This window comes from Eubalaena glacialis, chromosome 12 (genome assembly GCF_028564815.1).
Source record: "Eubalaena glacialis isolate mEubGla1 chromosome 12, mEubGla1.1.hap2.+ XY, whole genome shotgun sequence".
NCBI lineage: Eukaryota > Metazoa > Chordata > Mammalia > Artiodactyla > Balaenidae > Eubalaena > Eubalaena glacialis.
The window spans coordinates 96,698,437-96,723,660 of NC_083727.1; the positions used below are offsets into that span (position 1 = coordinate 96,698,437).

The 25,224-nt window shown below is 44.4% G+C and overlaps 1 protein-coding gene across 1 annotated transcript in view; it reads left to right on the forward strand.

Moving 5' to 3' along the window:
* The window catches only part of KCNQ5 (potassium voltage-gated channel subfamily Q member 5), a 575,434-nt gene that overhangs the window by 548,877 nt on the left and 1,333 nt on the right, over positions 1-25,224 (forward strand). Inside the window, exons 11-13 of the mRNA XM_061206754.1 lie at positions 5,083-5,191; positions 20,703-20,834; positions 23,173-23,299. Of these exons, the coding sequence (XP_061062737.1) occupies positions 5,083-5,191; positions 20,703-20,834; positions 23,173-23,299 (368 nt within the window). The remainder of the gene's footprint in view (positions 1-5,082; positions 5,192-20,702; positions 20,835-23,172; positions 23,300-25,224) is intronic.

The window sequence follows — 25,224 nt, forward strand, 5'->3', positions numbered from 1 at the left end:
ACTCATTCTCCATGATTTAATTTAAAATTCAAATTTTCAAAGTTTCTAGGAGAAGCATGCATTACTGTCAAAATGAGAGAAAAGCAAAGTTAAAATAAAAACTATTTGAAAAGGCAAAAGTCTAGAACAAAAAATATATTATCTGGAGTATTTTTCTGGGTTTCTTATTAGTGTCTTGAGGACACAGCAGCACCCTGCACAGAACAGAAGGAAAGTCCCCAAACAAGGACGTAGCAAAATAATATCGTGCTGCTGCATCAGGACCCAGGCAGTTATTCTAAACTCAGCTGGATTAAAGGAGATGCCTTTGAACTAGCACGTGGCTGAAGTGGAGACTGTAAATTTAAGATGATATTTAAGGTATCGGAAATGATAGCGGGGAAAAGGTAATTGAAAGACAAGCAGCAGCAGAATTGGAAAATCAATTATACTTCATAACAGCTTGTAAGAAATTAGTTATCACCACCATTGATAGTGGCTTTTTTAATGTGTGTTCCTTATAGCACAGTGGAATAGAATCATTACGTGGTCCATTTAAATGCCTGAAATGTACTGCGAACTTGTAGCTTTCACATTTTTACTATAAGAAACATATTACAGTAGTTGTTTCTTTTAAGTTCTGCAACTTGGGAAGATTTTATTTTCTTCGTTCTAATTGTATTTTTATTTTTCAAATACTCTATTTCAAAAAACATATAATTTTTTGTGATGGAAAAAAATCTTTAAATTCCTTAAGGAACATCTTACGGAAAAACCTGAACGAACTTTTTGGCCAACCCAATAAAAGTAATGTAAATCATCTATAATCTCATGCCCTGATGCTAATTTCATTTTTATATATTCACTTCTAGCTGGTTTTCTACTTCTAGCTGCTTTTCTTCTTATATATCATGGTTCATAGTTCTAATCAACATATTTGGTTTCATATTTTAATTTTACTGAACACTTAAAAATACTTTCATACTACCATGTACTCTTCATAATTATCATTTTCGTAGCTGTGTAGTACATCAGCATGGTCAAATACTATAATTTACAGTTTCCTACTTTGGGACATTGAAATTTATATAACTATCTCTCTACAATAGGCAATGATGCAATAAAAATTATTACATTAAGCTATCTTTATTTTCTTTTTGAAATTATTTTCCAAAGATAACTATTCTGGTATAAAATTATAAGATTGTTGATTTTAAATTTTTTTAAACTTTTTCTTGCCATAAAACTTTGTTCTGATTTACATTGTCACTAGCAATGTCAAAATGTACCAGAGTCACCTCAGTTTTGTTAGTATTAGTTATTATTCTTTTGCTACTAAGTAAGTATAAGTCCATACTTGCAAATAATTTTAATTTTTTTTTTTTATTTCTAGTTAGGTTGAAGAGTTTTCTATCATTTTTTGCTACTGGTGGTCTTTCCTGACTGACTTATTTGTATAATACATTAATATTTTGGATTGTGATCCATTCAAATAAGCTTCTTATACATTATAAATATTAAGCTTTTTTATACCTTTCAGTTTTTTCCTAATCAGGACTTTCCTTTGCATTATAATTTGGTCATTTCAGGTGGTAACATTTTCTGTCTTCATGACCAAGGTGGTCAGCTGTCTCCTTTATAATTCCTCTTAGTGACCAAACATCAGGCCATTACCATTTCCTCCACAGACAAACAAATGTTTTCTGCTAGGTTTTGACAGTTTGATTTTATTTTTGTCTCTGAACATGTGAGTCTCTTGTGTGTAAGAACAGTAGTGACTCCGTTGAAAGAGAACAGGGTCACGGCTTGCAGAGCGGGTTTCAGGTGGCTGAGGGGTGGAAAACAGTGGCTGGAATTCAGAAAGCCAAGGCCTCCAGGCTGAACAATAAGATGATGAAACCTGTTCCCAGGTCACCAGCTCGTAAGGGATTTCTTTTTCTGTTTTTTATGATGTGATTATTTCCTGTTGTCTTGGGAAGCACCTATATTGTCTCAAACTGTGCAAAATACACTGGTGATGCGAGGGGAAACATGGGGATGAGCCCAAGTCCGATAGCAGAGTAGTCACACACACACGTGCCCCGGCTCCGGCTGGGGGAAACCAGGGGCACCGTTTTCCACTTCCAGTCAGTGGTCCTTCTTGGCTGCACATGGACACCTCCGGGGAGCTTTTATAAACACTCTGAGGCCTGGGTTCCAGCCCATGCTGAGTACTGAGATGTGATTCTAACATGCAGCCAAGGTTGAAAACCATTGTAATCATTTCGTCAAGAAATGTAAAAAGAAATCTAATCTGTAAGAGCAGGTGACAAAGAGAAAGAACCAGAAGCTACCTGTCCTTTTTCTCATAAACACCTGCATCTTGATGGCAAAATTTATAGCGGGAACAGGAAGACGGTCTTTGGACGTAGCAGAAGTTTCCAGAATCTTCTCTTTACCTCCTGTCTATCATGTAAGGTCCAAGTGGCTCTTTCCAAAAACTATGGAATAGAGTTTCCAAAACCTGGGGGAACAAAGTATTTGAAAGCAAATCTTGAACACAGCTAATTACTAGGAGCCAGAGTGGCTTGGGGGAGACAGAGGGCTGTATTTTCAGCTTCCTTTCTCCCCAGCACAGACGGGGCGTGCGCAGGGCAAGCCCACCAGACACAGAGGCTCGCCCACGCGGAGCACGGCTTGGGGAGCACCGCACGCCGCTGGCACACGGCCCTGCAGGACTGGGGTTTTGCAGATTGGTGCTCACGTGAGCTCCTGTCCCCATGACCCACATTCTCCAAATGCCAGGGCAGAGGGCCAGCGGTGTGTTCGGAGAGCGGAGAGCACAGAGCCAGCCGTGGCTGGAAGCTCAGCCCCGCCCAGGTACCTCAGAGGTCACGCAGGGTTTTAAGCCTCTAGGAATCCTGAGAAGAACATTTAATTGTCATTAACCTCACTGGAAAGAATATGGACATCTCAAGATACTTACGAAACAGAAAGATGGCATTTACCCCATTTTTGTGGCTTTGGAATAAGGGGGAAAATTCTCTAACTCAGCCCTTGCTTCAACACATGGCAGCAAAGATGTATTTCCTATTAGTTTGCCCTGACCAAACTTACAAAAAGGAAAAACTGTTTTTAAAGACTGAGAGCTTGATTTATGCCTTGAATAATCAAGTTATAAGTGGTATAATGAAATTCCCTAATAAAATGGCTTTGGATACAATGTCTCCCATCCTCTGCCCAGCCTAATCCTAACCACCAGAGAGACAGAAGATCTTACTGGGGTGCAGGACGGGGGCAGGGAGAAAACTGTCTTGTCGCCGTTCGGGACGTTCCCCCCTCCACTTTACAGTCAACGCGAACATTATAGTTTCACTCTCTTTACTTTTGTGCTTATTGTGACAGCACCTACCTGGGGAAAAAGTTTTCCACTAACCTCACAACAATAAAAGGACCCTGACTTTTATGCTGTTTAATTATTATGCTTACCTTCTCGGAGCCTCAATATCAGCGTCTAAAAACCAGGCACAGCATCACCAACCTGTACAGTTGCTGTAAATAAGAAACCTAATATGTGCAGAAGCTTTGTCTAAGCGCCTGGCATTCATTTCAGCGAGTGGTTGCTATTATGATTGTTACTGTGAAGTGGTGGTTCTGGAGAGCCCACTTTGGAGGCTTGGGGGCCAGAAGGCCAGAGGGTCCATGACAGAGAGCTGTGAAGACCCATCTGTATCTCTTCCCCTCACCACCCCTGCTCCCAGCACACCATAAACCGAGTAAACACACAGTGAATCGTTGACTCGAGCGATGCACCAACTGCATCCCAGATGTGAGCACTGCTCCAGTGAATGGGTCTCCTACAGCGTTTCGGGACCTGTAACCCAACCAGGACAGCCCATGGCAAAGTCTCCTTCTTTTATGACACAGTAGATGATCACTAATCAGGGCAGGAGACAAAAAGCAGTTTTAGTCCCTTCATCACGTCAACATTTAAAGAGGCTCAAATAGGGGAGTTCCCAGGTGGCCTAGTGGTTAGGATTCCGGCAGGGAACTGAGATCCCGCAAGCTGTGCGGCCAAAATAAAAAATAAAAATAATAAATAAAGAGGTTCAAGTAGTATTTGGAGGCTACATAACTCTTTTCTCCTGAGTACACTTTTGTTACTTTATTACCAGGATCATACATGTTCATTGCAGAGATTTTAGAAAATATAGCCAAGCAGAAAAAAATAAAATCATTCTTAATCCCAGATATAGATTGTTTCTTTAATAATATGTTGTGACAGTTTTCCAGTCATTAGTCATCATCTTTAACAGATTCTCAATACTCCATTAAATAAACCTACCAATACTTATTTACCCTTTTCCTCATTACAGGAATTTTAACCTGCTTTCAATATTCTGTTACTGAAAACCAAACTGCAATGATGTGCTTATTCCTTATTAATTTTATAAATTCTTAGTAATTTGGTGTTTATTGTAACCCTGCCTTTTTGTCAAACTTTGCAGTTAAGCTGAAAGTTATTTTGCTCGGTTTACGGGCAACTGACTTTCTTATCCAGTCTGAGAATCTGCCCTCGGCCTTGGCAGTGCCGTCATCAGCAAGCTGTGTCCTGGGCTGCCCATGTCCAGTAACCGACAGGGAGTCCGTGTGCTTGGATCCGAACGCTTAGCACACTCGTTCAGGGCATGGGACGACTGGGGTCAGTGCCATGGGCTTCCAGCTCTGTATATACAGGCCAGTTCATTAAATGTCCAAAAACTGCTTTCCTAACTCCAAACAGCTGTTATTTAAACTCTGGCTGTTAGTTTCAAAAGAACTGGGCAAAAGAGCATGAGTGGATCGACACAAATCCATCACCTCTACCGGGAAGAAAGTGTGTCAGCAGCCCCATTTCCCCGTGGAAAACAGCTCAGAAAGGCAGTCATGTCAAACCACATGAAATCGGTTAGGTCGTAGGAAAAGGAGAAAGAATAATACTGGGAAAAACAATTGGCCGACGTTATACGTGTTGATTTATAAGCCGAGTCTGTGAGTTCCCCGCCATCCCTACGTGAGACCAATTTGGTAACAAGTTTTAAATTGCCGCTGTGCTGCTACCTAACTGGCCCTTTTCTCTTGCAGCTGACACGGCGCTTGGCACCGACGACGTGTATGATGACAAAGGATGCCAGTGTGACGTGTCCGTGGAGGACCTCACCCCACCACTGAAAACTGTCATTCGGGCGATCAGGTTGGTGAAAACCTCCGACAAAATGATTCTGAAACCTCCCCCTGATTATCTGAATCACTATGTTGCTAAATGCTCTTTCCTGCCGGTAAATCTCCCGCAATAATTCCTTTCTCTTTTCCTATTCATCCCCATGCCTATTAAATTTTGAAATATTTTTTTTAATACAAAACTTGACTGTGTTCAACATGAGATGGGTTATAAAAGGTGGGTGGGATTTGAAAAGCCAGACCTTACCGGACAGATTACATGAGAATTGGCTTGTTGTGTGAACTTGTTGCTTTAAGGACATCTGCGTATAGATACAACTGGATTTTTTAAATTATTTGTACGCCTTGGTGCTTCAATCCATGTTCTGTATTTCCTGTCGAAGAAGAGTCCGTCTTTGCTATTTCAAAGCAGGTTGACTTCTGAACGTGGGAAGCCTGGGGGTTGCTCCTGTCCTGCTGAAATATAATTGTAAAGTCTGACTGTAACACACTTCCTCTGCTGATGGCAGAAAACTGAGAGGGTCCCAAGCAACCTGTATTTGTATTTCCAGGATCCACTCCCCCAAACAATCCAGGCTCCGGACTAAATGAACTGCTGCTGTTCAGCCTGCCCAGTGTCATCCCTTTGGGAGAACGTGTATCTGTCAGGGAATGCAGAGTGACTGTTTGCAAAGAAATGCCTCTACTCTTTTTGGCTTTTCCTGCCTCTTACCAGAAAGCCTGAGGAAAGCTGAAAATATCCAACCCAGTTTAGCTACCCAGATACTCAGTCTAAGCTCAGACATCAATATGATGGATTATGTACTTCTGGTCTGAGCACCCTGTTAGACATTGCTGTACTCTGTGGTCGGGGGTCACTGGGGGAGTAGAGGTGAGTTATAAAGATTTTGGTAAATGTTTATGGGGGCAAAGAAAATCATGATACGATGAAACTGTGTGCCCAGAAGGTACTTAAACATTATCTGTAGCAGCCACCTAAACAGAAGTGAAGTCAAGCCTAGTTACTTCCCTCTAGAACCTGCGAGCAACAACCCTGTGGATGGGGGACTGTCCTGTCCCGTCCTGTGTGTCCTGGGCCTCTTGTCTCATCATGACTGTTACTGACACTCCATGTCTTTCTCAAAGTCTCCCGGTTTGGACAATGATATGATCGCCCTGCCCCGGGGGATCCCAGAAGCCTTGGGTAATATTTAATCCCAGAAAACCCAAGGATATGTAGTAAAATGAGGCCTACAGCCTTCAGTTAAAGGAATGGAAAGGATCTGTCCTGTGCTGTCCAACACTGTAGCCACTGGTCACACCAGGCGATTCAAATTTGAATTAATTAAAATGGAATAAAATGTAAAGTTCAGTTCATCAATGGTACGGCCACATTTAAAGTGCTCAGGGGCCACGCATAGCCATTGACTTCTGTGTTGGGCAGAGAAGACATAGTACGTTTCCATCATGGCCGGAAGCTCTACGGGGCATTGCTGGCCCCGAAGTGACCTCGACATTCTTTCTATCCATTCCTTGCAGCCCGCAGAGACCCCTGGTCTAATTTGCAGCAAGTACAGTAAAATCTTATCTAAGGGACCAGATTAAGTTTCCTAAAAGTCATACTTAACCCAATTTGTGTCATTTCCCGAGACCTTCTGAAGCTTTCTGCTTTTGCCTCACAACCTGCACAAAGACTCCTGAGCTGCAAAAAAGAAAATGAAATAGGTTTATTCTGCCAGCTCAGCACTTGAACAGCAGCTTGCCATTTACTTTGTTATTATCCCTTCCTCTGGAAACGTGACTGATTTTTGTAAAGTCCTTTGCAGAATTCCCTTGCCCTTCAGAATTCTTTCTTGGTTCTTATTTTTAACAGGAACTTTATTATTTACACGTCTCTCCTTTTTGTGGATTTTGGAAGCTTTCTGCTTGCTACTTCATAACTCTTGATGGGGTGCTTTTCTTCCCTGTATCCTGATTCTGCTTGGTGCGTTTTTTTTTTTTAATCACTTCTGAGTTCCATTTAAAATTGTTGGATTCTATAAAAACATAATAGCTACAGTCAGTAGTTAATAACTTAATTGGAAATCTTTGACTCATGATAGAACTTAATTTCTAAAAATTAAAGGACCAACCACCGCAATTAGCACTTCTGAAAAGGATTTGCAGGTATAAGTCCCTAAATCATATGCAAAAGTGTCCTTTTCATGAGTTTAATTACATAACAAACTGAACATCAATTGCCTAGAGTGCTTTTGCCAGAACATGCCCACCGCTCACAGCGCACCTTAAACAGGATTTTCTGTGTATGTCACTGATGGCAAGTGCCAACCATCTATTATTCAACTCTAAAATGGCGACTTTGTTTTTGGCGTTTTCCTTGTTCTCTTTTGGTTGTTTGATTATTTAATATGACTACCTGAACATGCCTTTTATCTTCCAGTAGCGCTTACAATAATAATAGTTTTCTCCTAAGAGACAAATTAAAATTAAAATGTGTAACAGAAAATATGTATGAGATGACAGCATGGAAAATAATATGATTACATTCACAAGAGCAAAGTAGGAATTCTTATTTTCAGTTATTAATATTTATTCAGCATCTGACATTTTCTAGTTATTTTTGAGAATAAATATTCTCGGTCAATGAGATGATTAAGGTCATTCTCTGAATTCATCTGGATTCTATTACCCAAATTCACTGAGACTTGTTTTTTTAATGAATGACATCACTTTTTATAGTAGTGAACAACAGCTATTCTTAGATATTTCCAAACTATGCCTTAAAAGACAGAATACTTAGTTTTGTATAGTTCCTCCAGGATTACCACAGATTTTTTTCAAAATATTATTTAGTTGGAGTGCGTGAAGTTGTTGGACATGTGTTTTCAAACTCATCTCTGGGGGTGGAAATTGAACTTATTTTTAACAAGAGTTCTATCTATCTTGTTAATGATTTAATTCAAACAATGTTAAATTTCTTTTCATCCACTCATACAAATTAATTTCTAAATAGAAAGATGAAATTAGCAGGGAAGTAAACAGATTGACAAGCAAACTGGTAAACTCTTGAACATTCTACACACCCAACTCCCACTATACAGTTGACCCTTGACCAATGCAGGAGTTAGGGGCCCCGACCCTCCATGCAGTAGAAAATCTGCATGTAACTTATGACTCCCCCCAAACATAACTACCAATAGCCTACCGTTGACCAGCGGCCTCCCGATAACATAAACAGTCAATTAAGACATATTTTGTATGTTATATGTAGTATATACTGTATTCTTACCAAAAATTAAGCTAGAGAAAAGAAAATGTTATTAAGAAAATCACAAGGAAGAGAAAATACATTTACAGTATTGTACTGTATTTATTGATACATAAGTATGCTTACAAGATGAATCATCTATCAGCACCTACATCAACATTGTCTTATACAATACAAAACACTATAGATGTTATATGTGTTACTAACACTAGACATCAAAAACGAAAAGATAACATGAAAAAGAAGTACATATTTATTTACAGGTATAACGATTCATGCACTGATAATGAAGAAGCAGCAGTATGATTGCTTCATGGTAGCTTAGCTTGTACACAAATGAATGAATTGTTATTAAAAATTTTATTGCACACAGTATCACAGTTACATCCATAATACAGTATTGAAACAGTGTTAGATTTTTTTAAAAACCACTTCCCTGTGATGATAGGCTGATATGCAGTTTCTCCCATTATGAGAGAGAGGCATGCTGTACAGTAATGAAATTCTTTGAAAGTAAAGTCATAAAACAGTAAGAAAACTAACACATTATTAATTTTATATTAAATATCACTCATGCTTAGGTAAAGATCAACTAGTATCTACATATATTTTATGCATGACATACCTAACTTTTTCTTAATTTTTTTCAGCATCTCTAGCTACACAGTTCGTTTGTCTTTTCAAATTGTCACAAATCTCCAAAAATTTTTCCAATATATTTATTGAAAAAAATGCACATATAAACGGACCCAAGCAGTTCAAACCCGTGTTGTTCCAGGGTCCCCTGTATTATGGTGTATTCACTTGCTCGGGCTGCCATAACAAAATATCACCAACTGGTTTAACCTTAACCACCAAAGGTTTATTTTCTCACAGTTCTGGAGGCTCAAAGTCGAAGATCAAGGTGTTCACAGGGCTGGTTCCTTCTGAGGCCTCTCTCCTCGGCCTGCAGACAGCCACCTTCTCACTGTGTCCTCACGTGGTGGTCTTTCCTCTGTATGTGTCTGTGTCCAAATTTCCCTTCTTATAAAGACAGCGGTCAGAGTGGGTTAGGGTCTGTGCTAACATCTCACATTAACTTACTCTCCTCTTTGAAGGCCCTGTCTCCAAAGCCAGTAACATTCTGAGGTCCTGGGGCTTCAACATATGAATTTGGGGGGACACAATTCAGCCCATAACACATGGCAAGACACCAATTTTTCTATCACTGTTCGAAAAATATTTTCCCAGGCACAATATCAAAATTTTCAGATTAAAAATAAGCCCATCAGTTACCCGGATAATCCTTCACAATATCAGACATCCAGGAACATCTGAAGAGGTTGACTGGCTTGCCTTTCAAGCTTGCACTTGGCACTGTGGAAACACTACATAAGTGTGAGTCTTGGGCAAATTTTCACGCAAAAATTAAGATATGCTCATGTATTTGAAATAATAAATTTTAAAGGTCATAGTCAATACAACTCTACATTTATAAAAGGGTCTTGGAATAATCATTTTTTAAAATACAAAAGAGATGTTTGTATTTGTTTTCCCACCGCACGGCACGGGCTGGATAAATTCTCAGCTGTGCACAGCAGAACAACACACGAGGGCTGTGTACAGGCCTGGGCGGCTGGGGAAACAGCTTGGTCTGCGGGAACCTTGTGGGCGAAGCTCGCCTGCTTCTCACCAGTATTTTTTCATAGAATCACTACATCTAGGGTCAGGGACGCTCCTAACGAGATCCTCAGCAACAGTGGCTCTCCTTAACATAACTGTGTTTTCTGTCGGTCGGCAAGGAATGAATCAGGATACAGTGCAACCTGTTCTCCTTGTGAGGAGAACCGAACGCAGGCGGCGGCGATTACTCAGCGTGTGGAGGAGAGCCGGCCCCGAAGCTGTGGGCTGTATCCCGTTCCTTACCTCTCCTGGCAGCCCTGCGCTGTAATCTCCGCACCCCGCGCTGTGTCTCCCTGGCCGCGACCTCTTATGCCCCGGGCGGACCCAGCCTTCCAGGGAATCGGATGAATAAATGAGGTCTGGGGTGAAAACTCAGAGAATCTTATTTTCTAATGTTCTTTTTTTTTTTTATTGAAGTATAGTTGATTTACAGTGTTGTGTGAATTTCTGTTGTACAGCACAGTGACTCAGTTATACACACATATATATTCTTTTTCATATTCTTTTCCACTGTGCTTTATCACAGGATACTGAATATAGTTCCCTGTGCTGTACAGTAGGACCTGTTGCTTATCCGTTCTGTAGGTAACAGTTTGCACCTGCTAACCCCAGACTCCCAATCCTTCCTTGAAGCTGCAGCCTGACTTTACGAGGCCTCACTGGCTAATTCTTCCTGCCCCCCTGCCCCCCAAAGCTGCTCAGGAAGGTGGTCCAAGAAACCCAACGTGCCGCTGTGCGACCTGGGGCAACTCACATCACCTCTCTGTGGCGTTTCCTCACCGTGACGTGGGGATGGGGATGGCGCTGACCTTTGTTGCGGTGAGGATTTCACGGGTTACCGTGTGCAGAGCGCCGAGTGCCGGGCAGCATGGGAACCCAGGTCTCTGGGCCCCCTCCTGCCCATCCTCCACTCAGGCCAGAGCCTCTCCTCTCTGAGCTCCCCCTGCTGTCGCGGCCCACGTGAAAGGAGCGCTCCTTTTTCGCACCTGGGGGCGCCTGCCTGCCTGCACCCACCCCCTCCCCCAGGAAGCGCCCGCTGTTTCCCCTTGAAGTTTCCTCCTCACCAGGCCCTGCGCTGAGGACTCGCCCAGAGCACTGCCGCCATCAGGGGCTGGAGGGGCAGTTTCTTCACCCAGCTCGGGGCAGTGTCCCCATAGCCCCTGTGGGTGACTCGCTGCCGCGCAGCGCCGTCCCACGACGTCCAGTGGACCTGAGAGGTGGGCGTGACTCTCCTCTGCCGCCCCCATCCACACGGGCCTCAGGACGCCCTTTAAAGACCCTCCCAGGGGGTCGGATCCTGCGCTGAAATAAGATGTATCACTTCTCCCGTGCGCGCTGGGCACAGGGGCAAACGATAAGGAGGAAGGTGCCCCCGCTTGGAGCTGGGAGGGGCCGTCGTGCGGGCCCCGCGGGTGTGTCTAGGCGGCTGCAGTGACCAAGAGCCAGGGGGCGGGGAGCGGACGGGGGAGGAGAGGCCAGGCCGAGAGGAGCCGGCGCCGGTCCGGAGAGCAGGAGGGCGCGGGGCTTGCACGTGCGGAAGTCACCCCCCCAGGCTGGCGCTGCGCTCCCGCACTCAGGACGGTGACTGACTGCAGCGCGGGAGCAGGCTGGGAAGAGGGGACACTCGTCGTCACAAGCCCTGGATCTGCGGGGGCCGGGGCCACGCGGTCACGGTGAAGGGAAGCGGGGATGACGCCGGGGCTCTTCCGACGGAAACAGTAACAGGGTTTGGACTTGAATGGTTGGAGAGGATGGAGCGGAGGAATCGAGGGTGAGACAGGCGCCCGGGCGCTGGGGCTGGGGCAGGGGGGCGGGTAGAGACGGCGCACTGTTGCGAGTGTCATTTGAGGGGCCGCCCAGCAGGCAGGTGGAGCCCTGGATCTGAAGCCCAGGAGAGACGGCTGGGACCAGGACAGCCTTGGCGGTCATCAGCGCAGACGTGGATGGTTTCCAGAAGCGTCCCCTGGAGAGCGTGAAGGAAGGAGAGACGGTGGTCCTGACAGAATCTCCGGCTCAGGAACCGTAAGGAGCTGCGGAAGAGAGAAGGCGCTGATCGAGAGGGACCGGGGCAGCCAGACAGAAGGAACCAGGAGACGGGACGGAGGACGAGACGGGGGAGCGTTGGGTCCGGAGAAGGCGGGTCCACTGTGTGAAAGGCTGCTGAGAGGTCGAGAAGAGAAAGGGGACCTGCTCCTTTCCAGGAGGTCCCTGGGAAGCGGCACCGAGGAAGCCACCGGGAACTTTGGAGAAAAACTCAGTAGAGGCAAAAAAGGTTGAAGCCAGATGGTAAAGCCATTTTTTCAAATCACCTGTGAGAATCTTTCACGCTAGTAGAAACATAGGTGAGGTGTCCAGAATTTCTTTATAACCAGCAAAGACTCATGGGCTCTTCTGACATCGCTCGGGTCTGATCAGCCAAGCGAAGGCCCACCGATGACTTGTCGGTTTCTGAGGGTGTGCACAGCGGGCCTTGCTGTCACCCGGCATGAGTGCTGAGGTTCTCGGGTTTTCTCGTCCTGGGCTCCGCCTACTCCAGGAGGCGTGCACGTTCTCCTCTAAAATGTATTTTCAGCTCTGCATCCTTCTTAAACCTCGCTTCAAACTTCAGGCAAGAACACCCCGCAAATAGAGAAGAAGAGGCACATGTTTGCCACTGTGGGTTCTTGTTAAATCCGCAAGCTGTTTAATCATCACCAGTCCCTAACTTTGCTGATGGCGTCTCTGCTGTTTTAGCAGAGATGGTGAGTCTTTGTTTGCAAGTCGCTATGGAGTCATTCTTGACAGCCAAGTCTGTGACACATGACAGTACAGGACGCTGCTGGGAAACATTTTATGGATCATTTATGAGATTTTTTTCATCAGCTAATATACTCCCTGGAATATTCTTTTTTTATATATAAATTTGTTTATTTATTTTTGGCTGCATCGGGTCTTCGTTCCTGCGCACAGGCTTTCTCTAGTTGTGGCGAGCGGGGGCTACTCTTCGTTGTGGCGCACGGGCTTCTCATTGCGGTGGCTTCTCTTGTTGCGGAGCACGGGCTCTAGGCACGCGGGCTCAGTAGTTGTGGCACGTGGGCTCAGTAGTTGTGGCTCCCAGGCTTAGTTGTTCTGCAGCACATGGGATCTTCCAAGACTGGGGATCGAACCCGTGTCCCCTGCATTGGCAGGCAGATTCCCAACCACTGCGCCACCAGGGAAGCCCTGGAATATTCTTTTTGTTTGTTTCTGTTTTGAAGATAATTGCTTGTGACCGCATTTTGCCCTGAGGCTGCATTAAACCAGTGTGTTCACCGAAAACTCACTTACTTTGCATCATCTAATTTTTAACTTTTTATTTGGGTATAATTTAAACTGAATCTCGTATTCATTGGTGAGACGAAAACTATTCAAGAGCAATCAGCATGTATGGGCACTTTGTTTATTTACTTATTTGTTTCACACTTTAAAATTTATACAGGATTTTATACTCCTAGGAAAATAAAATGCCCAAATGTACTTACCGTATTACTGCTCACAAAAGCCTAGGAAGGAAAGTTACCCATTTGTAGACTTGCTTGGATCCGGAAGTTCTTATTTGCGTTTTATTACTCTTATCTCTTTAAAAGAAGACCAAACAGAATGAACAGAAGAACTTACTGAATCCTGAATATAAAACAATATTAAGCATTAGAAGAAAAACCCTCCTCCCAGTGATGGGAGCAATGCGACCACAGAACTTTCCTGACCCGTAAGTCAGCCAAGGGAGGCATCTGCCTGGCCCTTTAGTGAGGACATCTGGTAGACTGTATACAGTGGGGCTAATTTACGTCTCTATCAAGAGCTGAAAGCAAGAACATGAGACTGGCCAGCGCATCCGGGCAGCCCTGGGGTTCCTTAGTCGCTGGCTAGTAGCCCAGTCTGAGACGACAGGATGGTAAAGGAGTCTCGGTATGCGATTCTATAACTAGTTTCGAAGAGTCTCAAAGTCTGGATACCGTATACACAAATGCAGACCTGTATTACTGAGTCATGATTAGGTATTAACAGGAAAATAACATTAATGAATCATCCAACTAGTGAGCCACACGCCTTCGGTGGTGACCCACACGCCTTCGGTGGTGACCCACATGATCAGGTTCTAAGCCTAGTTGTCTGCCAAATCTGCCCCGTGATCTGCACCACCCCTTGACTGGACTCTGAAAGGCTCGAGAGGGCTGCCTCAGGAGAGAGTCAGCGACCAGAGGCCCTGGGTCACTTGCACGATGAGCCCCGGGCCCCTCCTTTTCAGGCAGACAGATGCTGTGTCTCTCCTGGGGAGTCAGAATCAGGCGATTGAATTTGCTGAACAGCGAAAGAGGTGGGTATGGAACGTTCATCAGTAGAGGTGACGGACACGACACACCGACATGAAGTGGGGCGCATCCACACCAAAAACAGGAGGTCTGGGACATCAGGCGGCCATTTCTGAGCCCTGAGGAATTTGATCATCTCTCCCCAGAGGTGGGGGTGCATGCGGGAGAAGTCTGGGGTACACGCTCCCCTCCTGCTTGTCTGCCTGCCCTCCTGACCGATCCCCGGCCTCCAGCACAGAGCCTGGCACGTCGTAGGCGCTCAGTGAATGTGTGACGAGTGACTGATTTGGTCCCTCTTTCCAGCATCACGCAGGGAAGCAACCACCCTGAGCTCGTCCAGGGCCCCAGGCTCTGGGCACATGGGCTCTTGAGTCCTGTTAGAGCTCCTGGCGAAGGGACGGTTCCTCCCACCAGGACGCCGCAGAGGGATGGACGGGCACCACGTGGTCCCTGGAGGCTTCTTCAGCTCCTTCCCAGCACAGCCAGGGCCCACACACACGCCGTGGTAGGAGCTCGATGACTATTTACTGAAAGAATGAATGGACCCGTCACCCGGCACTTGCTTCCCCTTCCAAGGCAGTCCTTGAGAAGCTGATGGGACTTGTTAGCTGGCTCTTGCGTGGAACTTCGGGTCCTACTCCGGAAGCGGGGGCAGGAGGCACTGGGTTGTGTGTGACTGGGGGTCTGACACCCAGGCACACGGACGCGCTGCCTCGTGGGCACGATTTGTGTGACTCGGAAGACGACACAGACCCGCCGTCACTTCGTGTGGAGGCCATTCCAACCCACGCCAGTCCCACGCCAGTCCCACCCCAGTCCCACCTCCTGTCGGTCGTTCATAACCTGGGCTGCAGGTTCCAATCACCCAAGGAGGTTTATAAAGCCTCTGGATCAATTAAATGACGTTTCTGGAGGTGGGACCCAGGCATCGGCGTGTTTTAGGCTCCCTGGCTGATGGCAAGGGACAGCGGGGCTTGGGGACTGTGCTGCCTTTACGTAAAGCCCATCAAGCTGCCTCCCTGGTTCAGTCGGCTGAGCCCTCCGCCCGCACGAGGTCTGGCTGTTGGCCGCCCGTCCATCTGTCTGGTGGTGGCACAGTCACCGCCGCTTCTGTTTTCTAGTCGTTCTTATCTCTGCATATTCGTATGCAGGGTTTTTACCCTGACTCAGAGGCCTGGGACAAGACTTTTGCAAGATTCTGTAACTCATGGCAGCACAACAAATGCACCTACACTTCCTTATAAGTGCACATGTGTTGTGTGTATATATAGCCTATATTCCACCCGGGGTTTAACTTTGCTTTGGTTTATTTCTTCGTGCTCAGAAAATTGCTTGAGCAGATTTCTTCCGTTTCAAGCCAGTTGCCAGTTGAGGTTTGCGGCGAATCTCTGGCCCCCTCTAGTGGTCACAGCGGAGCATGTCTGTTCCGAGCGTAGGTCTCCTCCGGGATTCCTAGCCTCTTAGGTACCCGCAGCATCGGAGGAGACTGGCTTCAGGGTCTTTTGCCCTCTGCTGCTGTATTAGCTCCAGGGGTGCAGTTTGCCCTCATGAGGAAAAGACAGTGAGAGTGCAACCTACTGCCCCACCTTCTGTTCTCCTCCGAAGGCCCTTCCAACAACACCAGTAAGAACAAGCCGTTCACTCTGTTCCAGGCGTGCGAGCAAAAAGAGCCCTTTCATACCAAAGTATCTCTTCTGTGCTGTTATCTTGTGTTAAAATATTAACATCTTAACATTAAGACAATAGTAAACATTGTGATTAAGAGCTCAGCACGGGAGCCACACTGGCTCAGATCCCACACTTACCAGCTGTTTAACCTCAAGCGGGTTACTTAACCGCTCTTGGCCTCAGTTTCCTTATCTGCAGATTGGGGCTGACAAGAGTCCCCATCTCGCAAACTATACTGCCAAGTGCCGCCTGGCAGTGTTGTCATTTTAATCACTAAATGTATTCTAAAGGTCTGAATTTTACTCCGGAATGATTTGCCCAAACACTCCTTTCTACCAGGCAATACATAGATCATATTAAACTTCTTTTATAAGCGTCCATTAAAGTTTTCTGCCTCTTTTTCTGCCTGGTCTCATGGCATTTCCTTGTGTCTACACCAGAAGTCAGCAAACGACAGGGTGGAACCAAAGCCAACCCAATGCTGTGTTTGTAAATAAAGTTTTACTGGAACACATCTACATTCTCTTGTGTACGTACTGCCTGTGGCTGCTCTCATGCCACAGTGCAGACATGGGTGGTTTCAGCAGAGATCATGTGACCTACAGCCTGGCCCTTTACAGAAAGAACTTTCCACCCCTTGTCTAAACTTTGGGTCCCTCTGATTTACATCCAGCTGCGTTAGGAGGGCAGAGATTCGTAACATTCAGGATTGCCTGTGTGAACCAAGCTTCCTCCCAACTCGGGGCTCTCCAACCCCAGCTCTCACCTTTTCCCTTCACCTCATAGTCGGAAGGCTTAGTACCTGACATGGAATGGTCTGGGAGAGAAAAAAAAAAAATCGAAGAATTAAAAGGCCTTTCAAATTCATAGTCTAATAGCCACTTTGGACATTTTCCTCAATTGTCATCACCTTCATGTCTTTCCTGAAATCTAGAATTATTGAACTCTGGGCTTCACTTCTTCCTGCAAATAAGCAGAAAACGGCCTACTCACTCCACTTCGCAGAAACTAAGTGCATCATGTGTAGCTGGTAGCTGGGAAACGTACACAGTAAAGCAAACCAATGACCAATGAGACCAATGTGTATATCCTACGACTGGGGTAAAGTAAGCAGAGGACCCCTAGAATTTGCGACGAAAGGGGAAACATTACAATTATTAAGGGTGGGGAACTCACATTGGCCCAGGCCTGATTCTTGGGATGGGCCTTGGAGAGAAGGAAGGGAGCCAGTTCAAGGGCAGAGTGCACTGGACCCCCTGGGAAGACAGAGCTGGCGGTGAGATGAATAGACTCACGTGGCCTCGGGTTTACTTGTGTGAGGGTCAGAGGGCACACAGAGGAGGCAGGGGGAGGTCAGTGGACAGCTGGACATTCCCCTGAACCTTTACAAGTGTGCCTGCCCAAGAGCCGCCCTGTGGTGCGAGCTTAGTGGGGTGTCAGCAACACCGGCCTCGTACTAGCTGTGTGACCTTGGACAGGTTACCCGACCTCCAGAGCCTTCGCTAGACCCAGATATCAAAGGTGGAAAACTCTTAGGGCTTCACGTTGACATAATGGAGGTAAGGGGCTCAGGGCAGGGCCAGCCGTTCAGCAAGGGCACAGCGATGGGAGACCCACCCCACATGAGGCGGCAGGACGGGGTGGGAGGGCGAGGCCTTCACATCCCACCGTCCAGCTCCGTGTCCAGGAGATGGGCACTGAGCACTCAGGTCAAGCTGGTTGTGGGCAGAGACAGAAGCCACTCTAGACATCCAGCGGGGCCAGGGAAGTGAGGGGGCTCAGCTTGGTCTCCCAGATCTTCCGCTCTCTACCTTCTGATTTCAACCAAGAAAACAGAGTGCAGTCCCTGGAAAGGCGAGGGGATTGGGTGGAGGGAGGGAAGCGGAGGTGACTGGATGGTATAAACATCTCGAATCGCCCGGCCCTGATGACCGGGGTCTTGGCTCAGAAGGGTCGTCATACAGTGGCCAAGATGGGCAGCGAGCACGCCTCCCATCCTCGCCCTCCTGGAGCAAGCCTGGCACGCAGGAGTTGTGGAAGCATCTGCAGCAGTCTCTTAGGAACAGAAAACTAAGGTTATACTCTGTTTAGACTTTAACCACATGTGTTCATCCCTGTTTTCTTGATGGTCCTATGATATTTAAACTCATTCAGCCAACTGAATTACTCTCCCACCAGGCTCTCCCCTCCTCACCCTGGACAGTTTCGTTTTGCTATTAGCACTCCCTCTACATTTGGTACTTACTGGGTTACGGTGTCATTTATTCCTTGACTTTCAATGTTTTTTCCTTTCTCCTTACTTCCTCATAATGATATCTTATAATTTGTGATTTAGTTGTTCTGTGAAATCCTAATTATGTTAGTAATTTGAGGGGAAAGAATATTATAGTTTCATGGTTTTCAGAAGCATTTGTATTTAAAGGATTCTTTTCTGAATCAGGCAGGGTCCTAATTAGTAACGAATACACAAATTTGTTTCACTTTAGAAAGTTTTTGGTATTCACGAAAGAGAGTCAGAGTCTTACGGCCTCCCTGAAATGCGCCGTGAAGAACTCAGATCTGTTCTGTTCCGAAGGTGTCAGGAGTCTGCCTTGGCATAGAACGGCATAAACAGCTTTGGGCAGCCAGAGGGGAGCTGGCCCTCATCCGGTTCTTCAGCGAGCGCGTGCTCACTCGCTGATCCTTGCCAGCGATCTTATGAGCTGCTGGGATGGAAAACACAGCTTCTGACCTCAGTGAATGTCCTCGAGAGGTCCGTGCTTGAGCTGAACCTGGAACAGTTAGCATTTCGGGTAGCGTGCCAGGACAGACCTCTGAGAAATGAGCACTTTGATGACGAGAGAATCGGGAAGGGCTGGCGTGGGGCTGCAGGCAGAAGAGTAGGTGGAGATGGATGAGCGTCTGGGGAGAAGAGGGGCACTGTCTCCGCCCGTCACCCCCTTCCCCAGCCAGATGGAGCCTCCAGACACACAGAGACAGCCCTGCAGTCAAGGACCTCCTACAGCCTGGTGGAGGCCATATATAAGCAAGTAATCACAGTGTGGCATGTTAGTTACTAAAACGAAGGTTAATAGACAAGTGACTAACTGCTTGGAAAGAATCGCAGAAATTTCCATTAAGAAAGCGACGTTAGAACCGAGTCTTAAGCATCCTGTAGGATTTCAGGAAGAGGAAAGTCCTCGAGTTCCAAGGAGGAATGGACGAGGATGAGGTGAGAGGGGTGGGCAGAGGCCAGACCATCCACGGCCTGGTAGGATGTGCTAGGGAACGTGATGCTCGCCCGGTAGGCCAGGGAAAACCAATGTGGTAGAGAAAGGGGGTAGGAATATTAAGGACAAATTATTCAGGACAAATGATTCAGGGATGATTAGGAGACAGTCATCAAGTTTGAAGTTAACAATACAATTCCAGGATAGAGTTTGGGGCTTTATAACCAGTAAAACAATTTGGGTTTGTTGCAGTCAGCTATCACTTAGAATAGGTAATTTTCCACTTAAATGCTACATTTGTTCCTAATCTTCCCACTTTCCTCCAAGGAACAATAAATTTTAGTTCATAGAGCCTAGTTGACTGACCTGCAGCCTGGGACCCATGAGCGTGGTAATAAGAGTCTATGAGCCAATCAATAGTTGAATAAACACCAACAAGTTTAACATTTACCTGCAGTAAGGCTGCACAGATTCATTAAAATGCTGTGCTTCTTTGCATTCCCAGGAATTATATCAAGTTATTGCAGTAACTGGTTATCTTAAGCAGCTTAGCTATTCATGACATCATGAAATTTATTGATGAAATATTGTCTTAAAACACAGAGTCCATGTTGGGGGAGACACTGTAATTAAAAAGACCTCTGGTGGGCAAAGGAGGGACTTCCCTGGCGGTCCAGTGGTTAAGACTCCATGCTTCCACTTCAGGGGACATGGGTTCGATCCCTGGTCAGGGAACTAAGATCCCGCATGCCACTTGGTGCGGCCAAATAAATAAGTAAATAAATAAAAACTCTGGCTCTGAAGAGTTTAGACATCCAGCTTAGTTGATCAGTGTGTTACATTTGAAAAAAAACAAAAAACAAAAACAAAACCCTTGGGTAGCTAATTGAGCAGTATTCTGCAGAAATAATTTATGAAACTTTTCATAAATTTCTATACAAATGTACATTTCCCTAGAGAGAATGAGAGTTTTGTACCACATCTGCATCTCCAAAATGCATATAGTTACATAAAAGACCATTTTAACAACTTTTATATTTTTATAGGGATGCATTCACTAGGTGTTGATCTTGGACTTCTTGGGGTTACATGGTAAAGGTAGAATTGCATTTTGACTTTGATTTTAATTCAGGGTTTCAATGGACATTAAAAAGGTGCAAGACTTACGTATTAATGTTTAGTCTCTTTTTTAGTGTGTTTTTCTACATTCAAGCTGTGCCTCACAGGAGATATTCTTAAATTGTCCACTGTAACATCGGGCTTTCATGTTTCATTTCTGCAGGAGCTTAAAATAATTTGATGCGTGACTTTTTTCCCCCAGAGTTTCCTCTATATACTAGTGAGCCATTTGGGTGACTTGTTTTAGTGAAGTTATGAAGATTCATATGTAATATGTTGCTTTTACAGAATTATGAAGTTTCACGTTGCAAAACGGAAGTTTAAGGAAACATTACGCCCATATGACGTAAAAGACGTCATCGAACAGTATTCTGCTGGTCACCTGGACATGCTGTGCAGAATTAAAAGCCTGCAAACACGGTGAGCAACGCGGGGGTTACTTGTTCTACAGGAACAGGCACAGAAACTGTCTGGGAGGAACGTCTCCCTAGTAGAGAAAACTCTTGAATTCCATGTTTCTAACTCTTTTTTTTAGTGAACAGCTGGACTTTTGCGTTGAAACGTAGATTTTATTTAAATGTAAATCAGTCGTTAAAAGCCTCAACGTATCGACAGTGTCTCAGTGTCTCACCTGTGAAAATGGGGTATTGGCAGTGGCCGCCTAGGGTCGTGGTGAGGATTGAATGAGTTAATGCACGGTCACCGAGTGCTCAGGGAATGTTAATGGTTGGTGCTGCTGTCGTTTCTGTTATCGCCTGAATCCTAACCATCCTTCAGAAAAAAGCTAGTCTTTCTCCTTCGTTAAATTTGACCCACCATCCAGCCCACAAAGACAGACCTGTCCCTCCTCTGACCCCCTAAAGCGAGTAGAGAGTCCACTGCAGAGAGTAAAAGCACTCCTCACCTTGGAATACTGTGCCGGAGAGTCAAACTGAGAAACGCAGGGTTGGCTCTTAAACTGCTTCCCTGTGGGAAGTTTGTTCCCCTGGCCCTGGACCAAGTCTGGGCCCTTCCCTTCATGCCTGTCCTGCACAGGGCTAGATACACACCGTCTTTCCAGGGAGCATCTTCTCTAGTGGTTGAAAGAAATGAGTTCAGTATGTTATTCCAAACATGTATTTGATTGTGTCATCTTGAAGCCAAAACATTTAGTCAGTTTCATTTTTTTTTAACAGTCTTGCTTCACTATCAGGCCCAAACTACCAGCATTCGATTGAACAGTTCTTAAAACACAAGGACTGAGTCTTCAATGTTTGTCTATGCCCAGAGCACACTTAGCCCAGGGTGACGCATATATTAGGCCCTTAGTAAAACACCTGCTGATTTCTATAACATTAGTTACAGAAATCACAGTTTTTTCGTTCATTCATTCAGCAGGTAAGTATTGAACCTGCAATGTGTGCCGGGCACTCTGGGCACCCAGAGATGAACAAATGACCCAGTCCTTGTAGAGCTGCAGTTGAATAGATTAGATGTCATGACTGCCTGTACTCCTGTGCACACAAAGTAAACTGGAAAGTTGAGTCAATATTCCTTATAATTCAGTTCTAAAACACACAAAAAGGAAGAAAGTAAGTCCAATTTAGGCTGACTAGGTCTCCTGGGAAATTGTTTTAAATCACCTGTGGTCCTGTTACAATCTCTGCCCAGGTAGCCAAGGTTTTCCATGTCCTTTCATAGAACTACCTAAGGCTCCCAACGTTTTTGTTTGCTTGTTTGTTTATTACAAATGTAATTGGTTTTCTTTTATTTTTCTTCATAGTGATAGGGTCACTAGTTAAAATACACTGTAAAATCTGCAATTTAAATTTCATTTCATGCTGCATTGTAGAAATAGTTTACATAAATAGCGTCCATTAATCATTTAAAACAAAAGTTAAATGTAAACTAGGATCCTGTTATTTATTCCTATGATTATTTATGGTTTTCTGGTAAAGTTTTATTTTTCTGAGGGTGAAGGAATTAATGTTTTTGAAAGTAAACTATCTTTAAACTAAATTGATAATTTCCAGAAATCAATTGACCTGGAGAGAATGCCATAACATTACAAACAGCATTTTTTCATTTAACATATGTTTGTTCAATTGGTTTTTTTGTTTGTTTGTTTTTATTGAAGTATAGTTGATTTACAATGTTGTGTTAGTTTCAGGTGTACAGCAAAGTGATTCAGTTATACATGCATTTATATCTATTTTTTTCAGATTCTTTCCCCTTATAGGTTATTACAAAATATTGAGTGTAGTGCCCTCCCAATGTTTCTGTAAAGTTCAACTGCTGCAAAATTCGCAGAACTAATCTGGAGTTTCTTGCTTATGTGATGTATGTATACTGTCCAACTAGAAATCCTGAGACGGAGACTACAGCTTTCTTATCTGCTTCTCTTCCACATGTCAGATGTATGATAAATGGTCATTGAAAAATCTGTTCTATTATTAACATGAAATAGTCATAATCATGATTTTGTCATTTTTAAGTGGTTGAATTCAAGAAACACCTGGTCAGGGGTGGAAACAGACAAATTACTTGGTAGTTTAGGACATTTTTGCCTCCAGAAGATCAGCCATAAGTGATTTCATCATGGACTAGAATAATGAGAAAATTAACATCGTGTAATTTTCACATGAAGAAAATAAGCACATCAACTGGAAGAAGTTCATTTGTATTTCCTCTTACGTAAATAGAGATAACTGTATTTTTCCTTCCAACCTAGGGCAGTGTCCACCTTCAGCACTCATAATCAGATCTCTTTCTCTGCTAGTGTGGATCAAATTCTTGGAAAAGGGCAAATCCCATCAGATAAGAAGAGCAGAGAGAAAATAACCGCAGAACATGAGACCACAGATGACCTCAGCATGCTCGGCCGAGTGGTCAAGGTTGAAAAACAGGTAACAGGTTTAGCTCAACTAAACTGCTTAACTTTTCAGCCAGATTTTTTTCCAGTTTTATTGAGATATAATTGACGCATATCCCTGTATAAGTTTAAGGCATACAACATAATGGCCTGACCTACAAATACTGTGAATGATGACCACGGTAAGCTTAGTTAGCCTTCATCATCTCATAGAGACACAATAAAAAGGAAAGCACAAAAAGAAAAAAACTTGTTTTCCTTGTGATGAGAACCCTTAGGATCTACTCTGTTAACACCTTCCTGGGTACCACACAGCAGTATTAACTGTAGTCATCCCCTTGTGCATCACAGCCCCGGCACTTGTTCATCTACAACTAGAAATCGGTACCTTCTGGCCCCCTGCCTCCTGTCCCCTCCCTCCGCCCGCTGCCTCTGGTGACCATGAATCTGATCCTTTTTCTATGTGTTTGGGAAGGGGGTTGTTTTTTGTCGTAAATTCCACATAAGTGAGATCATACAGTATTCGTGTTTCTCTGCCTGACCTATTTGACTTAGCATTATGCCCTCAAGGTCCATCCCTGTTGTTGCAAATGGCAGGATTTCCTCGTTTTTTATGGCTGAGTAATATTCCATTGTATATATATATATATATATATATATATATATATATATATATATATATATATATATATATACACACACGCCACAACTTATTTATCCATTGATCTGCAATGGACACTTGTCTCTGAGTCTTGGCTATGAACATGGGGGTGCAGACATCCTTTTGAGTTAATTTTTGTTTCCTCTGGATATAGTCCCAACAATGGAATTGCTGGATCATGTGGTAGTTCTATTTTTAATTTCCTGAGGAACCTCCATACTGTTCTCCACAGTGGCTGCACCAGTTGACATTCCCACCAACAGTGCAGGAGGGCTCCCTTTTCTCCACATCCACACCAGCATTTGTTATCTCTTGTCTTTTTGATGACGGCCATTCTAACAGGAGTGAAGTAGCCAGAATTTTTTTTAATCAAAATTGATTATAGGCAGTTGGATGTATTTTAGTGAGTAATAGATTTTAAAAGGAATAAAATCAAGAAAGAGCAAATAAATTAAATTTTCTTTATGCATAGACAGTGTTTCTCTAAAACATTTGGATTTCCATATAAGAAATAGAAAATTTCCTCTCATCAATTAATACTCAAACTGCAAACAACTATAGATTTCCAACAGTAGAATAACAAAAATCTATTTTTTATTTGTGTTTTGGTTATTTTCATTGCCTCTCTCTTAGGTCAATTTTTTAAAAAAAAGCATAATAACTATGGTAGTGCACTGAATGTTTGTTGATCCTGAGAGTGTATCGTCTCATACAAAGACAGTTTTTAGAAATCAAAATGCTCCCCCAATTTAATTATAAATATTCCAAGCATTTTATACCTTTATTTTTAAATTTAGAATCGCCTAGATTGATATCTAGGGTCTTTTTTTTTTTTTTTTTGTCTGCACCGCACAGCTTGTGGGATCTAGTTCCCTGACCAGGGATGGAACCCGGGCCTCCTGCAGTGGAAGCGCAGAGTCTTAACCACTGGACCGTCAGGGAAGTCCCAGTATCTAGGGTCTTGATTTCTTACAGAATAAGTTCCCTGCTAGGCAGCAGTAAAGTCCCAGAATGTCTTCAGGGAAGAGGCTGAGGAAGGGCAACCTGATTGGGGAGGAGGGTCTGGAAGTTGCTTTGTACAGCGCTTATATGGTTTTTGAAAACGTCAATTTTATTTTATTTTTTTACAATTTATTTTATCTTTGCGTTGGGTCTTCATTGCTGTGCGCGGGCTTTTCTCTAGTTGTGTCGAGCAGGAGCTACTCTTCGTTGCAGTGCGAGGGCTTATTGTGGTGGCTTCTCTTGTTGCGGAGCACGGGCTCTAGGCACGCAGGCTTCAGTAGTTGTGGCACATGGGT